Below are 12,750 nucleotides of genomic sequence, written 5' to 3'. Positions count from 1 at the left end.
CGATCGGAGGTGGTTACGATTATTTCGAACGAGATTTAATTTATAAAAAACCCGGTCTCGTTAAAATTATATATATCCTTTTTTTATATCCTATACTTATTAATTATATTCCGTACGAAAATAAACTATACGCGATACGCGTTAAGATTTTTATAAAAGACTTTTTAATAATCTATTCTTCGGTTAAAACGCGTCCGGAGGTTTAATTATTATCGTATAAAATTAAAAGCCTAATTAACGCCGACGCGTCCCGCGTTACGTAAATTAAATAATCGATTCGCTATATCTTTTATATTACTTAACCGGGGAAAAAACGATCGCGTACTTAAATTAATAATATATCGAATAGTTAATTCCTCTTTAAAATTAAAAAGCTTTCGAAAGTTTATAGAGATTTTAGATCGTAATCGAATTCCGCGTCGTCGGCTACGTAACGTCAACTTTAAAATATAATATATCGCTATAAATTTTCGTACACTTAATTTCGGGTTATTTTAAAGCGCTTAAAGCGCTAAATTAAACCTTTTTTCTTTATTTTTTAATTCTATACTTATTAAAGGAGAAAAGTTAATATAAAATTAATTATAAGAAAGTTAATTAAAAATACGCAGCTCGCTTATATATGTAGCTCGCTTATGAGGTACGTTAAGCCTTTATTTAAAGCTTTTTAATTATTAAGAATAAAGCGGCGCCGATATTTTAAAACTCTTTTTAATAAATTTAGCTATATAAGCTATTAAGGTTAAGTTAATCGGCTTATATAATAAATTTCGAAAATAAATATCCTCGTTAATAAATTAATAATAAAACGCGGCGTTTATTAAATAAATAATACCTTATTATAAGTTTTTAAATTAAAATAATCGTACTCATTTTCGTTATTTTTTAGCTCCTCCTTTTTCTTTTTTTAGTTTCGGACGAAATCCTCGTATCCGTCTTAAATAAAAAGTTTTTATTTAACATTATTATACACTTAAAAGTATTAAATTATTATATAAAATCGCTTTTCAATTAAGTAATTTATTAATTAATAGCTTTATTTATAATAAATTTAGTAAGTTCTTTATTCGAATTACTAATTCTTATATAATAGCTTAAACTAGGATATATTTGTAAGTCGTTAATTTTTATTCTATTTTAATAATTAATTACTATATGGTAATCTACTATTATAAGTTAGTTAGTTTTTTCTCGTATAATTATTTATAAACTGTTTATTAATTAAGTATATATTTATAGCCGGGTTTTAATATAATTCTTTTATTAAATATTATTTCGAGAGCCTTTAATTTATAACTATATTTAACGATACGCGAAAGTTCGAAAATAACGCTTCGCATATTAACTTTTAATTAATAAGTGTCGGTATAAGCTCCGGAACTCCTCGGTAAGCTCGTATAATTAAGGTATAAAAAGCGATCTTTCCTTTAAATATCTTTCCGAGGGCTCGTTATATAAATTAAAGCTTATTTAATAAGATTTCTAAAACTTTAATAAATCACTTTTCAACGTTTTTACTTTTTGCTCGTATAAAAAAATTATTATTTAATTCGTAAAATATTATACGTAATTTATTATCGTACTAAAATACGAGTTTATAAAGTAATATATCTCGTTTTATTTCTTTTTAAGTCCGATATAATTAAAATAGAATACCTCCGCACGGCCGGAAATAATATTCGGAAAGATTATATAATACTAGTTCTTTAATATATTTAACCGTTAGCATATTTTAATAAATATCTATATTCTATTATAAAAGATATTATACGGCTTATTAATATAATTCTTTTTTCTATACCTTTAAAAAAGTAACGACCTTATTTTAATTAATTTTATTATTATATATAACTCGGTTTAAAAAGATATTATATTTTATAATATATATTAAACTAGATAATTATACGGTTTAATCCGGCGGTATTAGAGTTAGAGAAAGAAAAGAGACGATATTTTATAACGCTTAGGTACTTAGGAATCTAAGGTTAGATATCGGGCTTAAAGTATCCCGTAATATCGCGGACGATTACTCCGTATAGAGACCGGGTATTTCTCGCTTAGGCGGCGGTTGTTCGATTATTTGTTCTCGGGAAGAGTATAGAATATCCTTTTTTAAGTTTTCGAAGTCGGTTTTATCGATCGGTCTTATTAATATATAAGAGCGGCCGGTAATACTAGGCTTATAAGCTTAGCTTTAAAAGATTCGTTCATTAATATATCGAATCTGTATTTTTTAAAATAATTAAAAACGTTTTTTTAAAACGTATAATTAATTTAATTAAATTAATATTCGGTTTATTTATTAAACTTAGTAATAAACGATTTTTATAAAAAAGGTTCTCTTTATTTTTAATATATAATATTTTAAAAAGTATCGTATAAAATACGTTATAAATAGTTCGGGTATTATTTTTTTTAAAAAATATGTTTAAAGGTTTAAGTTTTTAAAAAGCGAGGTTAACGTTTTTTTTTTCTAAACTATTAAAAAAATCCCGATATTTTAAAAAACTTCTTTATATATAAATAGTTCGGGGTTTAAAGTTATCGGTTTATTTAAGTTCGATACGTTCGGTATTAGTCTCGATTCGCTGATTATAATTAATTTTATTTTAATAAGGGTCGGAAAGCGCCACGACCGTGCCAAGATCATGATGGGAGGAATTATGCTATTCTACCGCGAGGTCTACTGCCTACGAGATTGGAAGGACACCTTCTCAAAAGTCGCAATGCGGAATACACATTCTCGCTGCACCAACTAGTAGAGCTGTGGTTCCCTCCTCACCGGGCAAAATCTCTCCAGTACCTCATGGAACAATCGATTCAAAGAGGAGGGCCGCCTAGCCGTGAAGAACTCCTTGCGATGAAGTCCAACAAAGACCTGGATGTCGACATACAACATGGCATTGCATATGAGACTGCCATCGATCTTGGTCTTCCTTTAAATTATGATCCGACGTTGGACACTGAGTCAGACTCCGACTGGGAGGATTGGATTGATTGATGTTCAATTCACCATGTGTTTCTTCATCCAGGTGGTCTCGAATCATGGCGTATGAAATAAGTTTCTACCTACTTATTTAATATGGGGACATACGAGTCCAATGCCACATTGGATCGCTAGCTATCCATATCGCAGCACTGCGCATCTTCACCACGTTTGGCAACGATCAATAACGAGTATCTCTAGGAAGTATGTAGGCTTCAATGATATTGTGTAGCCATTGCGTAACATCTAATGCATTAGTTGCGTTGTTGACGCTGCTCAATACCAAATATCCAAAGATACCAACTAGTATTCAGGAAAGTGGCGCGACCGAAATGATGAGTGTTCTCTGACGATAGGTGAGTGTTCTCTGACAATAGGAGGTCGATGATGTCACCAAATCATCAGCGCCGATACTATAAAGGACACAGCAGGCTCACGGTGCAATGTGAGGAGTTTTCTCGACATTGCGCTCACATTTGCTCCAGAAGTTGCAACAGATTATTTTAAAACATGCCATCCAAAGAAATCCCCATGACGGGCACCCGCACCACCCTGTCCTCGTCCGTAGGCCAGTTCCTCCAAGACCACCCCTCGCTGCACCTGGGCGGCCAGGTGGACTTCCACGAGGAGCGGCGGCACCACCTCGAGGTCTTCGGCTTCCACCAGCTGCCCCGCGAGAAGCAGGCGGCCATCAGGCGCGTCGAGTTCGCGGCCGTCCGCGGCCGCCACGGGACGGTGCCCGTGCGGCTGCTCTACCCGCAGAACTTCGAGGACGCCCGTCGCGGCGTGGGGAGCAAGGGCGACGTCAAGACGCCGGCGCTCGTCTACATGCACGGCGGTGGCTACACGGTCGGCAGCGTGGACGAGTTTGAGAACGGGTTGCGGCTGCTCGCTGAAAAGGCTAATATGATTGTAAGTTGTCGTTTTGCTAAAGGATTTAACTGCGGATTGATATTGATTATACCAGACGATCGGGGTCGAGCACCACCTCGCGCCTGAATTCCCTTTTCCGCATGCCTTGGATGACTACGAAGATGTCTTGGCATGGGTACAAGGAGAGGAAGGCAACTCGCGCGGCATAGATGGCGATCGCATCCTCGGGGGCGGTGACTCAGCTGGCGGCAATATGACGGCTGCGTTAGCCCTGCGACTGAAGGACGAGGGGAAGAAATAGATGAAGGGGCAGGTCCTCTTGTACCCTGAAGCCAGATTGCCGTTCGACACCCCCGCGGCTTCCGAGAACAACTCTAGCTATTACTTGGAGTGTGAGTGGTGCCGTTTCCGGTGCCCCTTTGTTGTGACAGCAGATTCTGACCAAGGAATACTTATCTAGGTAACGGCATATTCTCATTTGCCGACCATTACCTGCCTCGTGCCCCCAATAAGTACTACCCACCGGCTTATCGATACATCTCGCCCGGCACGTAAAAGCTGGAAAATCTTCAGGGGCTTCCACCCGCCGCACTGTTCGCGTGTGGCTTTGATCCGCTCAGGGATGTGGGCGTTGATCATGGCCACAAGCTCCAGAAAGCGGGAAACCAGGTCGATTGGCACCACTACCCAGACCTCACCCATGGCTTTCTCCAGATGGCCCCGTGGAGCGAGGAAGCCATGAAAGCGGTGACCGATTGCGCTGAAGGGATGAAGAAATTGGTTTTCTAGGGAACGGATCGGCAACGATGCCGCAAGCCGGTTCCAATACCGAGATGGCTATTTCATGATGACTTCATCAATCGAACATCCCTGGACATTGAACTGAACTCAGCTGCAACCACTGTCCTATTTTCGTCCGATAGTTGACATGGTGTTGTCCAATTTAAGGTAATAAACTTTTCTTGGTACTGTACCAAGAATTAGCCTCGAGGGCCTCCCATGACAAGTGCAGACGGCGCGAACTCAGTTATGGCTCGGACGACACGACTGCAGAGCCTCAATTGCAAGCAGTCGGCGGTGGGACAGAGACACGTGCCGACGACTCTCCGACGCACCCTATACGCCAACATGCCCGTCGATCAGCTCAAGGAGGACTGGAGCCGATACTTTGGTCAGCATGCGGTGTGACGATGGAGTCTCGGCGAGCGGCTGAGAGTTAAAATCGCAATCATCCCATCATTGCATGCAGGTTCGCTGCACGCCTTATCCGACCAACCTTGATACCACGTACATCTGACGAGCCGTTGAGACTGTGCCGTGTTGGACCGTATTGACAAAATTCACTAAAAGGATGCCGGTGAGAAATGTGGTGTTCTATATAGGTAGAGCCTGTAAGCTTGCGATCCCCGCGATCCCCCAGATCATCCCATGTCCATCACAGCTTTTAGACAAAGTTTCAAAACCCCGTCGCGTTCTGGCTAAGCGAACCGATCCCAGCAGCCCACTGACCACGCTTGTCTCAGCTACTAAGACATTTCGACGGACACATTTCTAGAGAATGGAAAGGGAGGGTTGAGTTTGACACGCGCCTGATCCTACCACCAATTTGATCAAGTAAAAACCAACAACAACAATAACAACAACAATGGGCCGCCACTCGCACCACAGCAGCCACTCGAGCCGCAGCTCCTCCTCCTATCGCATAGGAGGATGCGACCCCGTCCCGCTTCCCGCTCCCGTTCCCGTCCCCATTCCCCCTTCCCCACCGCCCCCTCCTGCCGGACCGACGGGCGCGAGGACGACCAGCTCGCGCGCCGTTTCAACCGCGAGGTCCGCCACTCGGGCTACCCGACGCGCTACATCGTCAACGACGGCAGCCTCGTCATAAACGAGAGCCTTCTGCACGACAGCAACACTCTGATCTACAACCGGCGCGGCTCGCACATGTCGGTCCGGCCCGATCGCTGCTGCTGCGACGGGACGCCGTCGTGCCGCTGCGGCTGTCGGGGGCGCGGGTGCTGTCGAGGAAGCCGAGACAGAGGTGGTGGAGGCCACTATCGCCCCGGCGGCGGCTACAACTGCTGCTACTGCACGACCACGCGGGTATCGATTTCGAGTTCGAGATATACGGAGATCTGTCGCATTTGCGAGTGTCGTCGCGCGTGGCACGGGGGATACTGTCGGGAGTGCGTGGAGCGGAGGTGCGTGCCGCCGTGGTATTTGAGGGGCCCGAGGGAGCCTTTTCCGCAATCTATGTGACGGAGACAGGCGGTTTCTAGATGGGCCATCGCCTCAAAGACTGCTGGGCTACCGTTAAATTTCCTTTTTTTTTCATGGGTATCCTATTTTTTATGGTACAGTTTGATCAAGGGTGATCGAGCCTTTCACAAGTAGAGCATTTCCCCTTTTCGAGTGCATGGGGATCAGAGATGTGCATCATAGCTCGCTCATTGGCTAGTAATACACATGTAGTCATTTCGCCTGGATCGGGCTTAGCATCATTCCACTGCCTTTGGCGGGGAGAACTGTTTCATGCCGAATGGTCCCGTCATATCCAACTGCAGCTTCCTCCATGTACTGACGATCTCATCCTTGCGACCCAACAACTCGTCGACATCCCATTGAGCCGACACGAATCTGCCCGTCAGGAAGTGGGCAAGTGGATGCGAAAGCCACACAACAAACCCACCGACCAGCTCCGGCGCTTCCATGTCGCAGTACTCGTGGATGTCCCGCGCCTCCTCGGGCACGATATCCGTGTCGAACATGCCGGGGTGTACCGCCACCGCGGTGACGTGGGGGTACGACTCGGCCACGAAGGGCGTCATCTGCAGCGCCGAGAGCTTGGGAGGGAAGTAGCCGCTGCTTTCGGGGATGACGGGCCACGCCCCCGCTGTGGTGATGTCGATGATGCTGGCTATGGCACCGACCGGGACCTGGTGGAGGAACTTCCGGGTCATCAGGAACTGGCCCTTGACGTTGATCTCGAAGTTGCGCCACCAGAGGTCGGGGTCTTGATCCCCGATCAGTGGGCCGTGGTTGATGTTGACGCCCGCATTGTTGACCACGATGTCGGCGTGGCCGAACTTGGTCGCGATTGTCTGAAACAGTACATCGACTGCACCTGCATCGGATATATCGGTGGGAACACTGACAAAGTCGACTGCCGAGCTGATATTGCGTATCTGCGATTCGGTCTCCTTCAACCCTTCAGCTCCCCTGGCCACCAATACAAGCCCTTTGACTCCGGCCTTGACGAATGCTGGGGCAATACCCTAGATCAGGTGTGTTAGAAGCGATGCACATGGCGCCGAGGTTGGTTAAGCATTCCACAGTACCGTTGCCCCAATCCCTTTACTGCTTCCTGTCACTATCACCACCTTCCCGGATAGGCTGAGTCCCGGGTTGCTCGGGTCGATGGAAGGGTAGACATCACCATGTACGGTCGGCGTGAAGGTAAGGGCTGTCCTGAAAAATTTCCTCGGCTTCGATTTCCAGAAATCCATTGATGGTTACCGTGGGTGACAAGAAGGTTGGATCTGGCGCAAGGACGTTAGCTAGTTAGAGAGGTCGAACCAAAATGTAGCATTCCGCCTCCAGGTGCGGATAGCTAATATCACCATGAATAGGTAGAGAGGGGAACCCTGTCAAGCAAGTGATATCTTATTTATTCCCGACGCAACTGCCTTACGTGAGAATAAGGTGGTACCAGTCTAAGAATGGGTGAACGTGGTAGCGATTAGCCGGCTGGGAGTTGCGGACTTGACATTCCAGATCAGACAGTATTGAAGTTGGCCCGGGTAAAATCAAGAGACAGGGCTGGGCGCTTCATATATGCTATCTGGGTCTTTAATGGGTGAATATGTACCTATTATTGACTGTAACTTGAGTATAAGCTACTGCTAGCTCCGGTATGAGGTTATCGTATACTTCAGCCCTGTAACCCTCTTTTCAATGTTCGTTAGATCCACTTTCACTATTCCCATCCTAGAAAGCGTCAGATCAGGAACAGGGATACGAAAAAGCGGCTCGGCTTCCTGTGGGGCTCTACTCAGCCCTTAGGGTGTGATCGGTTCGAATTTACTGCGATAGCCCGGCAGAATGGTCAATTTGAGCTTCTGCCATAACTATAGCCACCCCCATGGGGTTGCAAGGTTATTCATGCCGCCAAACCCTTTTCGGCACCCAATTCTGCATTGTCCATTTTGTGTAATTCTGGCAGTGTATCGCGCTAGACATGGGCACTCACTCCATCGTACTTTCCCTCATCGAGCCGACGTTTTACACGATCCGGTATCGCTCATGGCAGTAATGCTCATGTCCCAACAGCACTGCCGTTGACGTCGTGATGGAAGGAATTGACGGTGATGTGAAAAGTATCGCATGAGACAGGAGAATGGGAGAAGGGCCACCTGCTTGAAGATATTGCCTGCCAAATTAGTATGGGCCGAGCTTCAGCAGTACATGCATAACGACCCCACACTGAAATGTATCGGGCGACTATACTGCCATGGCAGTAATTTCGAACCGATCACACCCTTAATCCTCCTCTTTTCACGTACCAAACCGTCTTCGTCTAGACCTTTCTTCCTTTTCCCTCGCACACTTCAAATCACTCCAACCCGTTGCATCATCCCTCCTACGAGAAACCGGGTTCTTGACAAGCTGATGCAGTACTCAAGATGTGGTTCATCCCGGCTTGCGCTGCTGTGGTTGCTGCTTTACTTGGCCCCAGTGGCAATTGCTAGCGAAAATACCAACAAGTTCCAAAGCTGGTTTCCGCAATTCCGCCTGACCTTCGAGACACTTCTGGAAAACGAGTGCTCCGAGCCGTACAAGAAGTATAGGGCGGGTATCAAGGATTACAACAACATCGATTGGATGGAGGGTGGCTCGGCAGACTCCGCAGTACGTCCGAACTTCATCGCCTTACCTGGTATACCTATACTCACGTTTCTCTTGTTTCCGCAATTGACCCAGCCAGTCGTGGGCTGCTTGCTGGAAAACAAGTCGGAATTCATCAAGGCCAAAATGTCGACCGCCAGCGTGCTGCTAGGTCTGACGCCCACCATTCTGGTATTCCTCGGATCCAACACGAGCGAGCTTGCGATGGTGGCCGTGGTGGGCCGTCGACCCCTGCTCGCGCTCCTGCTTGCGCTCGGTAGCCCAAGTGTCTGGATGGGCAGGGCTTTCGAAATTCCCGAGGACCCGCTGGAATCGCTGCGCAAGAAGGAACGGCAACTGCACTACGCCGCTCCGGTCGGCAGGACAAGGATGATGATCAATGCTCTGGAGTACCTTCTGGCTATCGCGTCCGTGGTCAATATCGCCATGCTGGACTGGGAGCTGGGCTCCAAGGCTGTCTGTACATTCATGCCTGAGAGCTCTCTATTCGCTATGCTATGGGGGCTCCTGGTCATTCCCATCCATGGCCTGGGAGTCGTGCTGCTCCGGTCTCAGGTGCAGCGGCCCAAGAAGCCTGACGAGGAGGGCTTGGAGCAACAGCAAGGCCAAGTCAGGCTGGTTGCATGGCTTTCCAAACTACCTGCCAACATGTTTGCCTATGCCCGTCGCCAAATCCAGGTCCCGTCAACGTTGCAGGCACTGCAGGTGGAGGTATCGCCCAAGCGCAAACGAGAGATATTCTGCTCCTGGATCCTCAGCACATCCGTCTTGGTGCATATAATCTTTGGGACTCTGGTGCTCTCGGGTATCCTTTTTGTCGGCACCCGTGATGCATTTCAGGTGGTTGCGCGGTTCGCCGTGTCTGTATTGGCCTGCCGTTCCATCATGCTGTTCGAGATTTCTGTAATGCGTCAGGCTTTCAATATGGAGCATGGTAGCGTGGTTAGTTAGATGTAAAGATTAATGGAGTTAACGTGACTTGATTTATAATAATATAAAATAAAGTATAATGTAAAGATCTTATAGTTGCTATTACACGACGCACGTTCCGAGTTATTTAAATTATGTACTAAGCACGGTACCGCACTACCGATAACTGGAGACTAGCTTTTAACAGGAAAAGGTGGTGTTACATTTCAAGAGCTTCCTCGAAAGACTCAAAGTATAGATTGAGGTCATGTCTAGGTACAAGCAGTTGACGATGGATCCCATGAGTTTAGACGATCGGCCCCATAACATTCGGAGATCGGGATGCTCCGCGATGCTGGTGGTCTGGGGGCGCATCTAGTTGGTGCCTTTAAAGATTAGGTCAGTTCAGTCACAGTGCACCGGCCGCGAGATGACGGAGCAGAACTGGGCTAGGTTAACGGAATGTGCCGTCCGAAGTCATTCAGCAGGCGCACGCATGGGTGCTTTTCAGGTCCACCAAGATATCTTACCCGTAATGGATCGCTTCCATATGTAAAGTGATGCACGCCTGTCAGCGTATTGACAGCCAGAGAACGTCGAGCTGGCGACGATGTCGATGAAGCTGTCCAAGCAGTCGCCGGAGGTGCGGTAGAGTCTCACAACCGCTAGATCTTGCTCTGGCGCCTTCAAAAGAAACCAGGGGATCAAGCGTGATCCCGCAGAAGAGGAACACGGCTATTCTTTGGCTACAGTTCTCAATACAGGGAATATTAAGGCTGCTGCAGTGTCGCACTACAGAGCTGAGGTGGATGCCCTTTATCGTGGATGGACAGCGCTGCTCTACATATTGCTCGGAATCCGGCTTACCCAAGGTCGACCGACACCGTATGTCTGCTGTGCAAACATGGTAATAAAACCGAAGCTATTCCTATGGCTCGGCCCGTCCGACCCGCCTTTCTCGGTCGACATGTGGAGTTTCTCCGTATTATCGGCGGTATTAAATAGGGGTTCTAGCGGAATATATACAGATTAAGCGAAATAAGCATGTCTACCCAAATGCTAATGGCAAATATATCCATCCAGCCCCCGTCACTCCCGTCACACCGTTCGCCAAGCGTCTAGCAGCCATCTCATCCAAGCTTGTTCCATTTATGTTTTTAACTCTTTCGATACTCAAATGACACGACACTGGTTGCGAAATCCAGCCAATCTCAAAATCAGGCTGTAGTCTAAAAGCCAAAAGGGAAGGGAGGGAATAGAAAACTTCAACTTCTTCTTCACCGTCATCTACTGGCCCCCCTCACAATAAGGCCTGATTTATATCGCAACTCCCACTACGTTTCCGAAATTGACCACGAACCTTTTATTTTACCATGTTCGCTTTCGCCGCAGCTGCGCTGGCTGGGACCATCTGGCTGGGCTGTGCCGCAGCAGACCAGACGGTCGAGTTCGACTTTGTCTTTCCGCACAACGACACCTACAGCCCCCCGAGCTGTTCCCCATCGTCTTTGCCGTGCAAAATTTTCCCGCGGCCGAACCTCTGGCCCTCTACATCCCGTGGCATGTTGGCAAACTGGGCGATACTTCTGGTCGTGCATGGGTTGACGGAGGCCTCATCTCAGTGAACAAGGAGGCGAACCACAGCAAGACCAACACGTATTACGCCACTGCTTACACAGATAAAGCTGATAGGCGAAGACGCCGAAGGCCACTTCTCGCTGGCCTGGAGCATCTTGGCTCACAATTGCACCTCTCCCAACCGACTTCCAGATGGTTCCAGTGGCTTTAATCACGACAGCTATATTTACTTTCGCCTGGAGAAAGGGGCAAAACAGCCGAATTTTGCGGCCGCCACTAGCGACCCCGAAAGCTGCGCCACCATAGAGGCCCTAGAGTTCAACGTGACCGGCACCCAGACCACTGCCGCCGGATATGATAAACTCGACCGTCATAGTTGCGCAACGTTGGGTGAGCTGGGGGTTTGGCCAGCGGCCAGCCCCTGCGCGCTGAAGATTGATGAAAGCCAAGCCTCCAGCATCTCAGCGTCCATCACAGCCTCGAGATGCGAAAAGCCTCATCAAACCAAGCCGGCCTTCTGCCAGCAGCCCATGGAGACCAACGCGACATCCCCATCACTGGTTCGCGGGATGGCCACTGTGGTCGGGGTTGCACCGGCCATTTCTTTATGGATCTTCCACGGCGTATCTTAAGAAAAGAATATTGAAAATTGATATAATGAATGCCTAACTTTACTTCTATACAAAGATATTTCCTTCTTGCAATAGCTCTTTCATCTTCTTCTGGATGTCAGCTTGGCTGCTCAGCAACTCGGATTTTGCCGCGAGTCGCCGCGGCGTCGAGCCCGTGCTGTCCCTAAGTTTGGGATCTGCTCCTGCTTCTAGTAAAACCCTGACGACACCCACGGCCCCGCGCTCCGCGGCCCAGTGGAGCGGCGTCAGACCGTCCTTGACGACGGCGGTCTCGGTCGCCGCACACCGGGCCAGCGTCCTGCCGACCCGGAAGCCCCAGGGCGCCTCACCGTACAGGTCGGCGCGGGAGGAGAGATACAGATGAAAGACCTCAGAGGCGCCGTCGATGGCGGCCCACTGGAGAGGCATTTCGCCTTCGGTGTCCCCCGCGGTCGCTTTGGCGCCCCTTGCTAGCAAAAGCCGGATGCCTGCTTCGTGGATCTCGCGCAGCATTTTTTTTAAGAGGCTCATATGTGGGCGGCAACCTGTCGACGTCACTTTGCGGCCTGCGGGAGCTAGCCCTCGTTATGCGTTGGGAGTTGGGATGTCAAATCTCCTGCGTCTTATCTGAACGTGGCAGGGGTAATCCATGTCAAGATCACATCAGGTTTAGCCCTGCCCAGTTTCGGCTGGTTGAACTGAGGGAGCAGCTGTCTACCAGTACGAAAATGCCGGGAAAGAGTACCGAAAACTCTCTTTCGAGGACAGCTTTCTGATTAGCACAATGACTTACCCATACGATCTGCATAGGATTCATGTAATAGGTGGAGAAGATGGCGCCAAGAGGGAGATACATTTGCCCCCTTCGAAGTTTGTCTATTTCATATC

The 12,750-nt window shown here is 47.6% G+C and overlaps 7 protein-coding genes across 7 annotated transcripts; 5 read left to right on the top strand and 2 right to left on the bottom strand.

Moving 5' to 3' along the window:
• Positions 1-3,496: 3,496 nt before the first annotated feature.
• On the top strand, positions 3,497-4,160 carry PG994_012762 (uncharacterized protein; the record flags this gene model as incomplete). The annotated part of the gene is made up of 2 exons (XM_066864171.1): positions 3,497-3,898; positions 3,954-4,160. 2 exons carry the CDS (start codon positions 3,497-3,499, stop codon positions 4,158-4,160), a joined length of 609 nt encoding a protein of 202 aa, XP_066710319.1.
• PG994_012761 (uncharacterized protein) lies at positions 4,161-4,648 on the top strand (the record flags this gene model as incomplete). Its single annotated transcript, XM_066864170.1, has 3 exons — positions 4,161-4,251; positions 4,320-4,410; positions 4,480-4,648. The coding sequence occupies 3 exons, from the start codon at positions 4,161-4,163 to the stop codon at positions 4,646-4,648; spliced, it is 351 nt and encodes a 116-aa protein (XP_066710318.1).
• Positions 4,649-5,569: 921 nt separating this feature from the next.
• PG994_012760 (uncharacterized protein) lies at positions 5,570-6,118 on the top strand (the record flags this gene model as incomplete). Its single annotated transcript, XM_066864169.1, has 1 exon — positions 5,570-6,118. One exon carries the CDS (start codon positions 5,570-5,572, stop codon positions 6,116-6,118), a length of 549 nt encoding a protein of 182 aa, XP_066710317.1.
• A 239-nt stretch (positions 6,119-6,357) lies between these two features.
• PG994_012759 (uncharacterized protein) lies at positions 6,358-7,365 on the bottom strand (the record flags this gene model as incomplete). The annotated part of the gene is made up of 2 exons (XM_066864168.1): positions 6,358-7,134; positions 7,240-7,365. The coding sequence occupies 2 exons, from the start codon at positions 7,363-7,365 to the stop codon at positions 6,358-6,360; spliced, it is 903 nt and encodes a 300-aa protein (XP_066710316.1).
• A 1,162-nt stretch (positions 7,366-8,527) lies between these two features.
• Positions 8,528-9,715, top strand: PG994_012758 (uncharacterized protein; the record flags this gene model as incomplete). The annotated part of the gene is made up of 1 exon (XM_066864167.1): positions 8,528-9,715. The coding sequence occupies one exon, from the start codon at positions 8,528-8,530 to the stop codon at positions 9,713-9,715; it is 1,188 nt and encodes a 395-aa protein (XP_066710315.1).
• Positions 9,716-11,046: 1,331 nt separating this feature from the next.
• PG994_012757 (uncharacterized protein) lies at positions 11,047-11,883 on the top strand (the record flags this gene model as incomplete). Its single annotated transcript, XM_066864166.1, has 3 exons — positions 11,047-11,130; positions 11,157-11,294; positions 11,353-11,883. 3 exons carry the CDS (start codon positions 11,047-11,049, stop codon positions 11,881-11,883), a joined length of 753 nt encoding a protein of 250 aa, XP_066710314.1.
• Positions 11,884-11,928: 45 nt separating this feature from the next.
• PG994_012756 (uncharacterized protein) lies at positions 11,929-12,375 on the bottom strand (the record flags this gene model as incomplete). Its single annotated transcript, XM_066864165.1, has 1 exon — positions 11,929-12,375. One exon carries the CDS (start codon positions 12,373-12,375, stop codon positions 11,929-11,931), a length of 447 nt encoding a protein of 148 aa, XP_066710313.1.
• Between the last annotated feature and the right edge of the window lie 375 nt (positions 12,376-12,750).

Source organism: Apiospora phragmitis, assembly GCF_038363925.1.
Source record: "Apiospora phragmitis strain CBS 135458 chromosome Unknown utg000010l:1.0-9815664.0:9184709.0-9829525.0, whole genome shotgun sequence".
Lineage (NCBI taxonomy): Eukaryota > Fungi > Ascomycota > Sordariomycetes > Amphisphaeriales > Apiosporaceae > Apiospora > Apiospora phragmitis.
The sequence above is the reverse complement of the archived record's forward strand: the minus strand, read 5'-3'. Positions and strand labels throughout refer to the sequence as shown.